The 15,777-nt window shown below is 48.4% G+C and overlaps 1 protein-coding gene across 1 annotated transcript in view; it reads left to right on the forward strand.

The window, feature by feature from the left end:
- The window catches only part of cux2b (cut-like homeobox 2b), a gene marked incomplete at both ends in the record, with an annotated part of 81,526 nt that extends 70,703 nt beyond the window's left edge, over window positions 1-10,823 (forward strand). The window contains 14 exons of the mRNA XM_080004301.1: window positions 1,458-1,506; window positions 2,637-2,747; window positions 3,088-3,279; window positions 3,391-3,449; window positions 3,542-3,587; window positions 3,929-4,025; window positions 4,146-4,784; window positions 5,237-5,338; window positions 5,519-6,384; window positions 7,508-7,673; window positions 8,470-8,787; window positions 8,949-9,137; window positions 9,242-9,518; window positions 10,010-10,823. Of these exons, the coding sequence (XP_079860427.1) occupies window positions 1,458-1,506; window positions 2,637-2,747; window positions 3,088-3,279; window positions 3,391-3,449; window positions 3,542-3,587; window positions 3,929-4,025; window positions 4,146-4,784; window positions 5,237-5,338; window positions 5,519-6,384; window positions 7,508-7,673; window positions 8,470-8,787; window positions 8,949-9,137; window positions 9,242-9,518; window positions 10,010-10,823 (3,925 nt within the window). The remainder of the gene's footprint in view (window positions 1-1,457; window positions 1,507-2,636; window positions 2,748-3,087; window positions 3,280-3,390; window positions 3,450-3,541; window positions 3,588-3,928; window positions 4,026-4,145; window positions 4,785-5,236; window positions 5,339-5,518; window positions 6,385-7,507; window positions 7,674-8,469; window positions 8,788-8,948; window positions 9,138-9,241; window positions 9,519-10,009) is intronic.
- Window positions 10,824-15,777: the final 4,954 nt, after the last annotated feature.

Below are 15,777 nucleotides of genomic sequence, written 5' to 3' on the forward strand. Positions count from 1 at the left end.
CACACACACACACACACACACACACACACACACACACACACACACACACACACACACACACGCTCACTTTCACACATGTCTGAGCACCCACAACAGCAGGTCTACCTCTATTACTCTCACCAACTGTTTCCTCAATGTTGATAAGAAAGACTATTTGTCTGCCTCGGCCTGAGCGGCTGTGCAGGTAATCAATACAAAACATTTTCCGTACGGCACAAGTTCATTAAACTCGGGGCGCTGACACCTGTTACCATTCTGCGGGTGGCAGGGCAGTGGTTTACAGATGGGCCGGGGACCCTCTGGGCCCCGAAAGCGCGGCGCCGACGCCGAAGGTCCCGAGGAGCCGTGTTTAATATGAATACCATGGATTATATGAGTATTTTGACGTGATGATGTGTCTTCCTGTCCTCGTGTTTGAGTGGAGACACAAAAGAAAGAAAAGAAAGTTGTTTGGGATTGTTGTTTTAGGTAATCCAGCAGACCTTTGAGAGATGAAGGCGGCGAACATACGCAAAATGACACTGTTGTTAGGGTTGACAATAATCTGTTCAGCGGGGATGAATTAGAGCCTCTAATGTGTTGTCTTTTTGAATAAATTTAGCGGCAAGGATTTCTTTGTCCTGGAGCCTCAGAAACCTATGTGCATATTTAAATAAATCACACCGTCCTCGTTAATTCATCCCCCTCTACCTTTTGAAAACCCGGGCCCCATGTGTGCGAAGGGAAACTGTTGAACTTCAAACAAACCTCATGAATAATCTTGGCAAGCCTCTATTCAAATTAAGACTTTCGCTCTGATTATTAGGTGTATGGAGGCAAGTTGTTGAGTTTGATCCCCAAAGAGTTCCCCGGGTAGGAAGCGGCAGGCGGGTCAGCTTCGCCTGTGGTCCTGGAGCAGAGGCGGTGGAGAGTGATTCGACCGAGTGATGAAGCTGAAGCTGCTCGCACGTGATCTGGGCCGAAGTGCTCGCCACCGCTTCTAAACTTGTCACTTCCTGTAGGGGAGCGATGGATTCCGTTGCCATGGCGTGGCATAGCCTGACAGTTGACTTTAGCGTCGTTGGAACTTTGACCCAGTTCCAAGCGGCGAGAAGCCAAAATAATATACACATTGTTTAGTTGTTCAATTAGACGTTAGATATTGATTGCAATCAATATCACAAGCGTAAATACTGGATAATATAATAATAATAATACTGGATACAAGTCACGCAGCTAGGCGTCTACTGGGATAACCTACATTTCTGTTGAACCATCACCCGGCGCCCTACTTGACTTGATTCTTGATGTGAAGGCTGCTTAATGAGTTAAAATTCATGCGAGGACCTTTGTTTCGTTTCATTGTGTTGTTCTTGTTCTGGGCAAAACCCTCCCGGAGCCTTGGTCACGTGTCGACGTTGTGTCCTGACCCCGCCTCACCCCTGACTCTATCCCATCCATTTCATTCTGTGTCGCAGGGCGGAGGAGGTCGGTGCCATCGCGACCAAGCTAGAGAAGGCCAACCAGGTGAGTCACAGAACCAGCCGCCACAAGTCACAATGCCCCCTGTCTGCCACCAGGCCTCACCCCTCCCTTCTTTGCTCGAGGGATTCCTTATTCCTACCAGAGAGGCGCGGGGGTCTTTAAGATGCAGTTTTCCATTTCCCTGGCCGGTTGAGTTTATCCCCGTTGGTAGTTTAGCTCATCCTGTCTCCAGCCTGCTGTGACCCTCCCGGCATCTCCTACAATAAAAGATCGGCATCCAATCCTCTTGCCTCTGTGTGAGTTTGTGCGTTCGGGGCCCCCTAAAATCCTGAGCTCGTGACACCAGAAAAAATCTCCGGCGCCTCTTTTGATTGAGAAGCACCTTCGTTAAGGTAATCGCTCCTGCTGTAATCAAGCTTGCGGCTTTAATGAGACGCCCTGCTTCCTGAGCCGAGAACCCATCCCCACACACACGCACACACACACACCCACCCACGCATTACATCCTCTTCCTCCAAGCCCGTGATTAGCGAGAGCGGGCCCGAGCAGGCGTTGGTGGGCGTGGCGCCAGCTCCGCTCGGCGAGGGACAGGACAGGGGGGCCGCCGAGTCCCGGTCGACGTCGGGAGCTCTCGGTTACCTCGACACCTTGATTGCTTTCTATCCTATTTTAGTGATGCCTCTCCTGCTTCTATTTTTACTGACTCCTCTCTCTCTCTCACTCTCTCTCTCTCTCTCTCTCTTTCTACCTACTGCCTCTTTCACACTCTTTACCCCCCCCTCCCCAAATTCCTCTCCCTTGCTTCTCGCTCCTTTCCCTGCCAGCAGCTCCTAGATAAATGTTCTCAAAATGAATCATTAATTAGCAGACTGGGTGTGACAGAGCAGGTAAACAGTTTTGCGGGGCGGTGGGGAGTGAGGGAGTGAGGGGCTGGGGGGTTGTGGGGGTGTAACGACTAAACAGCCTTCTCAGCAGAATGGAGCTGTGGCTCTCTCTCCGCTGCCGGGGCACCTGCTCAGGTTTTTGTTTTGTTTTTTGTTATTTTTTCTGCTCCTTCTATTTTGGATCGAGGGCGATTATTTGAGAACCCCCTCAAATAATCGCCGCCCCCCCCCAATGGTTAATGTCCGTATCGAGCATCCACGTAACTGTGTCTCTCCATCTGTATGCAGAGAGCGGAAACGGCACAGAGGGAAGTGGAAAAGCTGAAGGAGCAGCTGGCCGGTGCCCAGAAACAGAGTGCCGCCCGGGGAGGCGGCCGTCCAGCAGAGGGCGCCAGCGGGGTGAGAATGAGAGAATAACACCCTCACACACGCACACACACACACCTTCCAGCACATTTTATGATCGGATCCTTTAAGCCTCGTCAGTTATATGCGAGCGGCGGGATAATGATGATCTATGACTAAATTAGCATCACAACCGCTGCCTAATGATCGCCGCCAAAGTCAAGTCCTCTTTTAAGTGTGCGAGTTTGTGTCGACGCGCAGGGAGATGTCAAATCCTTGATGGCCTCTCTCTTTCTGTGTTTTTTTTGGGTTTTTTTTTTTCGCTCTCTTCCCCCTCTCCGCTCTGACTGTATTTTTGGGTATTTGTATTTCCTCCTCCCGCCTTCCCTGACAGGAGAGGGATGAGAAGGGCGAGATGCTGCCCTCCCAGCTGGAGGCCGCCCTACTGGCTAAAGACCGTGAAATCCTCCTCCTGTTGGAGAAGGTTCAGAGGCTGCAGTTCACACTGCAGGAAGTTCAGGAGACCTCGGCGAATCAGATCCTGGAGCTGGAACGCCAGCTGGCCTATAAGACAGAAGCTATCGAGGTGAGCGGTCCCGACACACGCAGAGCGTTGCTCGGCGGCTCCGGCTATGTTGAAGCACGTTCCTCTTCCTCTCCCTCCTCTTCATCCCTTTACCTTTTTGTCCCTCCTCAGAGATTAGAAGCAAAACTGCAATCCCAGTTTGATTACGAAGAGATTAAAACAGAGCTCAGGTGAGATTTTTCCTGAGCCCCTCGCAGTCTTTCGGGGCCAAAGAAAATTGGGTTTTCTTGAACTTTTTGTCCGTTTGCTTCCCTCCTTTTAGTATCCTGAAGGTAATGAAGCTCGCCTCAGCAAATGGCTCGTCCCAGGTATTTGCTGAAGTCTTTTATTTTTTATTTTTATCTTATTGTCTATACAGCAGTATTAAACAAAGTGGTCCTCTTTGTTTTCCTCTTAATGTTCCCCTGGTGTCAGGGAAGAAAAACTACAGCAGTTTCTCAGAATGCCTCAGTGACCGTCATCCATTGTAAGGATATCTACTGCCACTATAATTGATTAATCTAAATTTTAACGGCTTGTGTGTGTGTGTGTGTGTGTGTGTGTGTGTGTGTGTGTGTGTGTGTGTGTGTGTGTGTGTGTGTGTGTGTGTGTGTGTGTGTGTGCGCGTGCTTGTGTTGTTTTCTGTGTGTGTTTGTGTGATTGCATATAGGAGTCTGCCAAGGCTGCAGAGGCTCTTTTGCTGGACAAAGAAGCCTTTCTTCCATCTCACAAGTACCTGGTGGATAAGGGAGTCGTGCACAGCAACGGTACGAAATTAGCATCTCTCTGTCAGTATATTTACTGTACTGATATACTTGACCGAATTTTGTTTTAATTGCTGGAATGCAGTCTAAATGGTTACCCGCCTTGCATCCTTTTGTCTCCAGATGACGTCCACTCCGAGCACTCCGTCAGGGAGGTGAGACGGCCACCTGGCTCCAACTCCTCCTCCTCCCAGGCGGACGGCCGCGCCTCCCCCAGCCCCGGCCCGAACACCCTGGACGGCTTGTCCTCCGGCCACGAGCTCCCCCGTCCCTTCTCGGTGTCCCCGTGCTCGGGGGACCGCCTGTCCGGCGACCACATCCTGCACAGGCAGCTCCTCTCGCCGCTCTTCAAGAAGGAGGGCAGCGGCCTCATGGCCTTCCCCACCGCCCTCTACGCCGCCAAGGCCGCCCTCATGTCGACCAATCAGGGACCGTCATCGGGGGCGGGCGGCATGGAGGCCGGCCTGCCCAGCGACCAGTCGGAGAGCGGCAGCTCCACGGCGGGCGACGAAGACCAGGTGGACACCGCCGAGATTGCGTTCCAAGTGAAAGAGCAGCTGCTGAAGCACAACATCGGCCAACGCGTCTTTGGCCACTACGTGCTGGGCTTGTCGCAGGGCTCGGTCAGCGAGATCCTGGCCAGGCCCAAACCCTGGAGAAAGCTGACAGTAAAGGGCAAAGAGCCTTTCATCAAGATGAAGCAGTTCCTGTCAGACGAACAGAATATCCTGGCCCTCAGGACCATCCAGGTCCGGCAGAGAGGTGAGCTGAGGGCTGAGACCATCGCTGGCAATAGAATGGGTAGTGAATGTTGATAACCCAGCTTGGGAAAACCCAGCTTTGAACCTCATAGGTGGGTTCACTGTAGGGCGCCGAGGATCGCGCTTTCCTTTTTAAAGCCTATTCCATCACGTGGTCCTGTGTCTGCAGCTAAGCGACTGGACCCGCCTAGGCTCTAATCTGCTCGGTCCCCATCTTGAGCTTTTCCAACGCTCCTTCCTCCGCCATGTTTATAGTGTTACTTTTAAACTTTGTTTTCTCCCCAGATCCACGGCTTTTGAAAGTTTAGCTTCCCGTATACTGGAACCTCAGACAGGCATTGATCTACCAGTCAAAAGTAAAGCCTTGGAACTGCTCTCTGATCAACCATCCCACTCACCACCCTCTCCCCCCCCCCTCCCCCCTCTCTCTCTCTGTGTTACCCTCTGTGGCAGGGAGCATCACTCCACGCATTCGAACTCCTGAAACTGGGTCAGACGACGCCATCAAAAATATCTTGGAGCAGGCCAAGAAGGAGATCCAGTCTCAGAGGGGAGGTGAGTGCGATGCAGGATGAGATGTCATTGTTCCAAATACTAATAGGTGATTTTATTTTTCTTTGATGTGATGATGTGCGATGTATTTTCTCTCATACTTTTTTAATGTTGTCAGTTAAAGGTGGTGAAGGCGGTGTGACTGTGGGTTGCTGTTAAATGTCTTACTCTGTTTTTATCCAGGCGATGGCAAGTCGTCCCTGAACAGCTCATCGGGCAGGAGCAGTAACAGTGTGGGCAGCAGCTCTGATGAAACCATAAAGAGCATCCTGGAACAGGCGCGGCGGGAGATGGAGGCCCAGCAGCAGGCCCTGATGGAGATGGAAGCCTGTGGCAGGGCCTCCACCGCCAGCTCAGGGATCCATGCGGAGCGTCTGGGGCTCCCCGAACGCTCCAAGGGCCCCCCTCTACCCACCTTCATCAAACAGGAGGAGGGTGGCTCCGTCACTGTCTGCATGGCCAACCCCATCAGCAGTCCCCTGACCCCGCTCAGCGTCCTATCCCCCGCTGCCTTCGTCCAGAACATCATCCGCAAAGTGAAGACGGAAATTGGCGAGGCCGGCACCTACTTTGACCAGCACTGGTCCCTGGAACGCGGGACCCTGGGGCTGGTTGGCGGCGGCATGGGCGGCTCCCGGCCCTTTACCTCCGTCTCCCCGTCTCTGTCCTCCTCCTCCTCGGGGCCCCCCACCCTGTCCCGGCCCTGGCCACGTCTGGAGAACGGCGACGGACTCCCCAACAGCGAGGAGGCCTCAGCCGCCGAAGAGGAGCCTGTGTCGGGCCGAGCCATAGAGGTGAAGGTGGAGTCGGACGCCTCGGTGAGCGGGGAGTCCCCGGGTCTGGGCGGAGCGGGCCCTGGCACGGGCCCTGGGCGGCTCTCCTACTACCCGGCCTACATCCCGCGGGCCCTCAAGCCCACCGTGCCCCCACTGACCCCGGAGCAGTATGAGATGTACATGTACAGGGAGGTGGACACCATTGAACTGACCAGGCAGGTGAAGGAGAAGCTGGCGAAGAACGGCATCTGTCAGAGGATTTTCGGCGAAAAGGTCAGCCACTGTGGTTTTATCAAAATGAAGAAAAAAAAAAACATGCCTCCTGTAATATCTCCAGATCCAACCCAGTCGAGACAAAATATCAGGGCCTGTGAATTGTAATCCAAAGTACATTGATCAGAATATACTGTATGTACATTTTCAGTTTGTCTGCACCAAGTAAATGAGCCATAACGGTTAAATCAATTGCAATACCAATATGTGTTTCCCGGTGCCAAAATGAGCGCTTCTCCATAGACGATGCATGAGAGACTGACATATGTGGACCACTTGCTTGTTTTCACTTTTGTTCTTAATCACTAGATACACTAACAAAACATAAGTGCATCACACTAACTCATGATTACACATGATCTTTCTAGGTTAGGGCAACTTTGAGTCCTTTCTCTGCCTTTAATTCAATAAGTGTAAGTGAGAATGTACAAATTATAAGTGATGTTCTAAAATGGTCAATAACACGACGCAAATTGTGCTTTATTTCTTTGGCCTCAATTCAGTGCATACTTGCCAAACCACCTTATCCCCGTAGAGTCCCGCTTTCATTGCCCTCTCCTGGTCTTCTCTGTGTCAGAATTATTTTTTGTTTTTTGTGTTTTAGTACTAATTCTGAAATGTTTTTCCTTTTAGTTTTTAAAACCAAGCCAATAATAACCACACCAAAAACCGCACCAACCCATATATATAGCCATACACTTCTTTTTATATACATACAAATATTAAACCTAAAAATGCATTTGAGGTTATATTATTATTTTGTGGGGTTTCTTTGTATAAGAAGTCACAAGAAAACAGGAATCAGGAATTGTCCTTTAATTGTTAAATTATAAAGTTGCAAAACTAAATTACAAATACAAAATTACACTATAAGGGAGCGTGCCACAGCCTGAAAAAGTTGCTATGGTCAGAATTATGGCGTGCTGCTGCCCTCTAGCGGTAATAAACCAAAACTTCATCCATAGTATCATGTTCCGCTGTGAGCTTAAATGTACTTTCTCTTTGGAAAAGATGATTATTATTATTATTATTATTATTATTATTATTATTATTTAGATCACAGACCATACTTTGATATTAGAGTAGGTGGGTAAAGTTGAATTACTTTTGTCTTCCTCAACAGGTGCTGGGGCTTTCCCAGGGCAGCGTGAGTGACATGCTGTCCCGACCAAAACCCTGGAGCAAGCTAACCCAGAAGGGCAGGGAGCCCTTCATCCGGATGCAGCTGTGGCTCCTGGACCAGCTGGGCCAGAGCCTCAACCAGCTCCCGAACCAGGGCCACACTCTGGGTGAGACAACCATCTGCAGCACGGACAGTAATAGACAACATGGAATACCGAAGATTGTCTCAGGAAACACAATAATATTTATGTATAATAATGGTAATAATAATAATAATAACTGTATTTATATAGCACCTTTCATACATAAACTGTATCTCAAGGAAAGGAAAGGATAAGTGGTAAGGAAAGTGCAGCAGGAAAAGGAATCAACAGCAGAACATAGAAATAGTAACAACTAAATAACAATCAATAGAACTTTTAAATGAAACCAAGCCTTTTTTTCAAATGCCCTTGGATTTTATGGTTTCATGAATAAGAAAAAAATGTGTAGTATGCGATACAGACCAAAAGAGGTATGTGTAGGTGTATATATGTGCATGTGTTTTTCGCGAGTCAGTTGGAAAAATGGGCCATGTTTACTAGAACCCTGTGTTCTAGATACCATAAAGCGATAGCCATGGTAATCCTCCAACAAGCGTCCATTAGTAATTACAAAAGAAGCATACAACATGAAGCCACAGACATGCACCCAGTACAACCAGACGCACCGTTCACATAAACATACACATACATCATTTCATTAAATAAGACACATTTAATTTTATATAATCTAGGGCGGCAGTTGTAGAGGCCAATCACATTGAGGCTGGTCTGAGTAATAGATGGAAGATTGGATGTGAAAAAAAAAATAAAGACAAAAACCGTGAAGAAGACATAACAAGTAAGGAAGGGGACTAGGCCACATAAAGCCTCAAACACTTTAGTGTAATTTGACTTTGGTTTGGTCTTCCCCCGCCCTCAGATAAGAGCCCCATGACGGCCCAGTCCTCGCCCTCCCCGCCCCTGAGCCCGACGGAGAGCCACCCCAGCCCCCTGGTGGAGCCTGTCGGCCTGGCCCTGGAGAGCAGCAAGGAGAACCAGCAGCCAGAGAGCATGGGTCTCGGGCTGGGACTGCCCCCGCTTCCCCACCCAGAGGGGGGCAAGTCCACCTCCAGCCTGATGGCCCTGCACCAGCCCACCACCCCGCTGGGCATCCAGGAGCTGGTGGCCATGTCCCCGGAGCTGGACACCTACGCCATCACCAAGAAGGTCAAAGAGGTGCTCACGGACAACAACCTAGGTGCGTTGTGCATCTTGTTGGAAACTGTTCTGCTTTCCTTTTCTCTTGTCTCATGATGTCAATAAATAAGCCTTAGAAGTGTACATTGTCATATTAGACGGACACACAGGAGAAGGCCTGGCTGTATGTGTTGTTTACACAGCTGTTTGTTTCTCTTGCAGGCCAGCGTCTGTTTGGGGAGAGCATATTGGGTCTGACGCAAGGCTCTGTGTCAGACCTGCTTTCCAGGCCCAAACCCTGGCACAAGCTCAGTCTGAAAGGCAGGGAGCCCTTTGTACGCATGCAGCTCTGGCTCAACGACCCCCACAATGTTGACAAGCTGAGGGATATGAAGAAAATGGAGAAGAAAGGTAGGTTTCTTTGGGACCTCTTTGGGACTCATTCGCTTTATGCATGATTGCTATGTATTTGTGTCGACACGAGTCCCATAACCGTGACACCCCCTTATCTTTAGCCTACCTGAAGAGGAGGTACGGCCTACTGAGCACCGGCTCCGACAGCGACTCCCCCAGTACCCGTTCCGAGTGTGTGAGCCCGGCCTTGGCCTCCCTGGACCTCTGCCCCTACAACCAGGTGAAGAAGGTCCGGGTGGTGCTGGGCACCGACGAGAAGGAAGCCCTGAGGAAAGCCTACCTACTGGAGCCCTACCCCTCCCAGAACACCATCGAGATGCTGGCCTCACAGCTCAACCTAAAAACCAACACCGTCATCAACTGGTTCCATAACTACAGGCCAGTCTGCGTTTCCTTTGACCCTTACTGTAGACTGATTCTGTTCATTCATTTCGATTCGGTTGTCATGATTGGCGGATTTCGTAGCAAAGTATTGACTGTATTGACCCTTGAAGGGATGGTTTCATTTAAGAGGCAAAGATGGAGGATGCTATGATTTTAGCTGTGTCAAATCTCCCAATTTGTTTTATCCAATTCTGCAATACCAAAATATAAATTGTTACATGTAAGAGATGCAACATGGTTAGCCACAGTGATGAGTGTGTTTTACTATTCATAAAACACTTCCAACTTTTGATTAGCACTGGTAATGGCTTCTTCGCAAAGACGCACGGCGGAAACTTGCACGGCCATGCCATATCTGATGCGACCGGGGCCTTCGGCGAATGCTCCTATACAGATGGAGAAGCAGCAGTGGCGTGGCACATTAACAGCCTTTGCCATACTGTGTGTTAGTTTGCAGCTAAGTGTCCTTGGGTGTTTGTGTTTAGGTCCAGGATGCGTCGCGAGGTGCTCATGGAGGGTCTGCCGGACAACGACACGGACGCAGAGCAGCACAGCTACTCCCCCTCGGTCACGCGGAGCCCTCACTCCGAAGGAGAGGAGAGGAGGCTGCAGCAGCACTCAGGTCACATTCCCCACTCGGGGCGCCCCATCAGCGCCAACTCGGCCCTTCATCACGTCAAACAGGAGGCGGTCGACAGGGACGAGGGGGAGGAGAGGAGGGAAGACTACGCCAGGCAGCTGAGGGTTCAGTGCTTTTCCATGGCCGTGCAGTTCCCACAGTTGAAAAGCGAGCATGAGGACTCCATCGCCGGCTGTCGCGAGCCCCACCCGGCCGGCCAGAGCCTGAGGCAGGAGGAGGGCGTAAGCGGCCCGGCCCCGGGGCTCCACCACGGATCGCTCTCCATAGACGGGCCGCAGAGGGCCAGCCTGTCCCGGCATGAGGGCGAAGACCCCAGCAAGTCCCCCGTCGACCCGGTCAGCTTCAAGGCCTCGTCGGAGCCGTGCCGCAGCAGCCTGGAAGTCTCCCTCAACTCCCCCTCCGCCGCCTCCTCGCCCGGCCTCATGATGTCGGTCTCCCCGGTCCCGTCCTCGTCCGCCCCCATCTCCCCCTCGCTGCCCAACCCGCCCTCCACCAGTACCAATCACAGCCTGGACCCCAGCGTGCGCCCTCCCCTCCAGAGCCCCAAACCTAACCGCAGCACTCAGAGACGCAACGAGAAAATGGCCAACCTCAACAATATCATCCATAGGCTAGAGAGGGCAGCCAATCGGGAAGAAACGTTAGAGTGGGAGTTTTAATTTGGCTTTTCCCATAATCTGCTAGCACAGGGAGACCCTCAGAGACAAGCTTCCACAACGACTGGAAAGAAGCTCGGCGGCCCGTCCCCTCACGACGAGAACCGCTCCGAGGCAAAGGGAAAACCAGAGATAAACAGATGGGCAACAATTCCACAAGAGAACTTTTAGGAAAGAAAAAATAATATTTATAAATATGTTTTAGTTATTTATTTTATTTTTTTTGATAATGCATACTTCTTTGAAATATATGTGCAGCACTAGCTGTTGTTTTACCTATTGGACTTGACATGAAGACTTTTGCAGCTATGGTGTCATGAAATGTACACTGAAGTTCTGTAGATTGCCACTGGGTGAGATTAAAAAAAAGACCCCTGTCTTAAGCCATCAAAAGCACTATAACTATTTGAAAAGAGACATTGACCAAATTTGCTACTTTTTGAATAGCAATTTTTCAGAATTTGTCTGTAAGACGGGACAGTTTAAGTCAAGTGACATGACATTCTACTTCTGACTGAGTGATAGTCCTTTAAGACTCTAAATATTCAACATCTCGTATGTACTTAGTTTCTTGGTGATATGTTTTGAAATATTTGTATCTCGGACGTATAAAATGTGGTTGTACATGTTGTAGAGTTGTCTGCAATAGCCTCCTCCAAAAAACCTGATGTAGCATGGTACTCACCTGACCCATTCTCCTCTGTAGTTAGTCACACGTGTTATACTTTGAGCAAAAAACAGAGAAAAAAAAAAAAAAACTCTGCAAAAAAAACAAAAAAAAAAAAGACAAAAAAGGAAAACCTTCGAACCTATGAGTATGGTATTTTAGTGTTCAAGTTTATTTCTTTTTCTTCTTTTTTTTCGTTGAATGATCCTTGAGGTTTACAGTTGAGGGCCCTTTGTCCTTTTTTTCGGTATAGTATAGGCGCGACGTTCACTACACAAGAGCCCGGTTTGCGTGGTTTCTTTACAATTTACCTCTCAAAGCCCTCAAAAAAAAAAAATAAAAGCGTTGGTTCTTAAGACTGTTACGGGCCAGGACGCATGGACACCCGCTTACCTCAGCTTCCACTCACGCACGCGTTAGGCCGCCATCATATTTTCGGTTACATGTACGGTACGCGCGACCCAGGGCGTGTTGGAACAAAGTGGGGGAACGTCACTTTTGTACCATGCCTCAAACATGTGCGGAGCTCGGGGGCAAAGGCTGGCAGGGTTTTTTTTTTCCCCCCCACGAAGACAATCCATGATTTTGGTCACATTAGATGGGCTTTGGTCGGAATCAATTATTTCACCTCAACTTTTTGACCATGCAAGTGTGTGTTGGGATATTTTAATGCGAGGGGACCCTCTAATCGGACACGCAAAAAATAAGACCGGAGCACTCGGCTGGATAATTTATTTCGCTCATATTCTGCATGTGCTCATTTACGGTAGTTACAATAATTGTCTACTTTTGACTGGTCACAATACTGATGAAGCACTTTTTATTTTTTATTTTTGGTCCCATTGAAAGATCTGCTGTTTTCACTGCATGGCAGTTCGATAAAAGTAAGGTTGATGCAGGTACGGTGGATCTGTTTTCGGGAGCTCTGCCTCACGGTATTATTATATAGGCGCATGATTGGGATCAGTAAGAGCTCAGAAAACAGTGCGTTCAGTAAATTCAAGGGCACACAAGCCCCACCCTCCCCACTCCCACCCACCCCCACCCCTCATATTATCTTTGCTCTCGAGCCACTTTCGTATCGTGTCTATAGAAGTTTCTTTGTCATGCTTGCGAGTCGTTCTTTATGTGTTTTTGCCTTTGTTTTATACTCCGAACATTTAACTAGATATTCAATACCTCGTGTATGAACTACTTACAGCACTTAGATTTTGATAATTGTGAGGAGTCGAGAAAAGTTAAAAAATATCAAAATTATGCTAAACTTAGTGTCCACGAGTCTTTACCTTAACTGTATCGTTGACGTTGGTAGTAAAAACTTGCACATTGTCTAAATAGTTCAGAGGACTTGGATTGTATTATGTAGAGATATATATTACACAATAACTGGAAAATAATATCATACATTCTTGGAACAAAATGTGCTGATTATATTGAAAAAGAGTATAGAGATTTAATAAAAAACCAAACCCACTGGAGCCAGTGCTCGTCTGGCAGGCTTGCCCATATTTTAGACCTTCTCTCAGGTTAGTCTTGCTTTTTAAAAGCTTTACTGAAACAGTTTCCCTCGTCGGCCGCGGTGAACCGCCGAAATGAACACATGGTACCTGGCATAGAAGGCGACCGCCTGTATTTTAAACAGAATTATGGAAGCTATACTGTCTGTCTTGTGGGGGGGGAGCGGGAGATGCAGATTTGCAGAAAACAATTGTTTGGCTGATGAGAGCTGGAGTGGTTTTGTAATTCATCGCGCTGACGTGTCAAAGTACGGAGCGGATCGCTGGGATGAACCACCGGGGTGACGCAGGATGAGGGGGGTGTCATTTCTTAGATGTTGGCATAAACACACTATGTGGTTGTTTAGGGCCACGACCGCTAGGGGGCCGGGGGGCCACACCATCAGTGTCGGGGCCGCATTTAGAGCCACATAAAAGCACGGGCCAGCCCTGTTGGCAGGCGTCATTCACACAGATTGGTGACCCAGAAAATGGTACCACGGTTTTCATGACCTCCATCTTTGTGCATAATATACTGTATGGTTAGAATTTAACATTCCTAATACGGGGATCTCATCGTCCTCACGGTAACCACGACACTTGGCTGAAAGAAAATGTGGTCACCCGGGCCATTACCTCTTTATGTAAAGTTCCCTGCATTCTTTACATTTGCATGCGATTCCATGCTGACTACATAACATGGGAAAGACTGTATTTTTTATTTTGTTGTTTTGGCACAAGGACACTGAAACAGCACTTAACTCATTCTACATCGGTGATGTCTATACATACTGCAGCGAGCTTAATATTGGGCTTTTGCAGCATCATCATGAGGCAAGTTAACGGTCCTACCTAAAGAGATGTTGCAAACTAGGATGTGAGATAAACCCATCGATACATTATTTTCCAAATACTTCAAAATCACGGTTTTTGTGCCATATGTCGCCTCATGTATTGTCCTCACAGAAGTAATGCCTTGTGGTAAATAGTGATTTAATTGGGAACGGGGCTTCTCATAGGCCCATAAAGAAGCAAAGCTTATTTTATATCGAGAGGCTGAAACATTCGATTAGAGGGTTTTTTTTTAAACTGACATTAGTCACTAAACAACAAATTATGGTCGGTCATGAAAATTTGAGCGAGTGCATGCAGGCAGAGTTGTCGAAATATTTACAACTCTGGTGACTCGGGTTTGTCAAGAAGGTTAAGTGTTACTTTGAGTTCCAACTGTGAGCAGACGAGAGAAACAAGTGTCCTAAAGGCCTAAATAACTGTCTTATACCACATATTTCAAGGTAAGATATATTATTGTTAAAGAATGGACAAAAAGTATGCCCGGCGTCTTGAAATTGAATTTACATGTGCATCAAGCCATCATTCAATACATAATTGTTTAAGATCCTGCCGTGTTGTGTCTTTATTTCTTTCTACTGAGGAGTGGCCTCAGTGGTCAGAGGGATTATTGTTTTACCAGATCTCTTGCATGTCTCCGGCGAGTAGGGCTAACAGAAAGTTTTAATGAGAATGCAGATCGCCAATAATGATTTACCACTGAAAGTCAGCTTATGCTCTCAATGTCAAGCTGCAATATTAAACTGGATGGTCATTATACTGTGACAAGTCAGTGGAAAATGATTTGAGAGGCTGCAATGACATGACAATATCATTGTCCACACAAGTTCCGAACTGCATAGATCTGGACGGTGATTTGAGACCTAATGAGAAAACAATTTGAATATGGAAGGAGTATCCCAAATTGACGGGTATTTTTATGGGACGGTGCGCCACCCAACGTGAGACTCGTTCACTTCAAACATTGATGAAACGGAGAGCGCGGTCTGCAGTCTCCCACTGAAAAGGTCAAGAATGTATGGAGTCTGGTCTCAACTTAAAGGTGCGGTGCGTAAAATGTAGTGGCATCTAGCGGCGAGGCTGCAGATCACAACCAACTGAATACCCCTCCCTGACACGGCGGCCTCCGTGGAAGAGACGGTGGCCGCGAAAGGCCATCACTAGAGCCGATGTTTGGTTTGTCCGTTCTGGGCTATCATTTTTTTGCAACATGGCGGCCTCCGTGAAGCGCACCCGCTCCCTGTGTAGATAAAAACGGCTCATTCTAAGGGAACAAAAACATAACGATTCTTATTTTCCTGGGATTATACACTGATTAAAACAGTTCCGTAAATCCTACACACTGCACTTTTAAAAAGCAAGTCATATGAGCAGCATCAGAACAGTTGTTAATCATGCAAAACAATATATCAGACTGGCAAAAAATGTGACCTTTACGCACGAGTAAATAAGATTATTGTGATGTGGTCTGCCCTATAATCTCATAAAAGTGTAATTGCTATGAAATGATGCTGCTGTGTTCTAAGGGGGACATTTTAACACACACCACGCTTACGCCATGGTCGACATGTCATGGTTTTGCCCTGTTTTGTTGTAAGTTTATTCTGCTGCTTGCCCTCTCTGTATCTCCTTGGTCTCTCTCTGTCCCTGTCTCGCTCTCACTCTCTCTCTCTCTCTCTCTCTCCTTTTCCTCCAGGTCCTGTGTTCCCTCGTTCGTCCGGCATGTATCCTCTATGTGTTCACCACGTGCTTCCTCGGATCTTCTCCCCTCAGCTGTGTCTCCTCTAGTGATGTTTTGTTTTGTCTCTCCGCGGTCAGCGGGGCCGTTTCTCACTCCATGCGGACTATGCGGTTGCATATGGCCCCTGAAGCCACCAGAGGGCCCCAAGCTGCCATTTGTGACGAGCTCTCGCGAGCTCAGTTATGAAGCTCCTGGTATTAT

The sequence above is a fragment of the Zeus faber genome (assembly GCF_960531495.2).
Source record: "Zeus faber genome assembly, chromosome: 7".
Classification (NCBI taxonomy): Eukaryota; Metazoa; Chordata; class Actinopteri; order Zeiformes; family Zeidae; genus Zeus; species Zeus faber.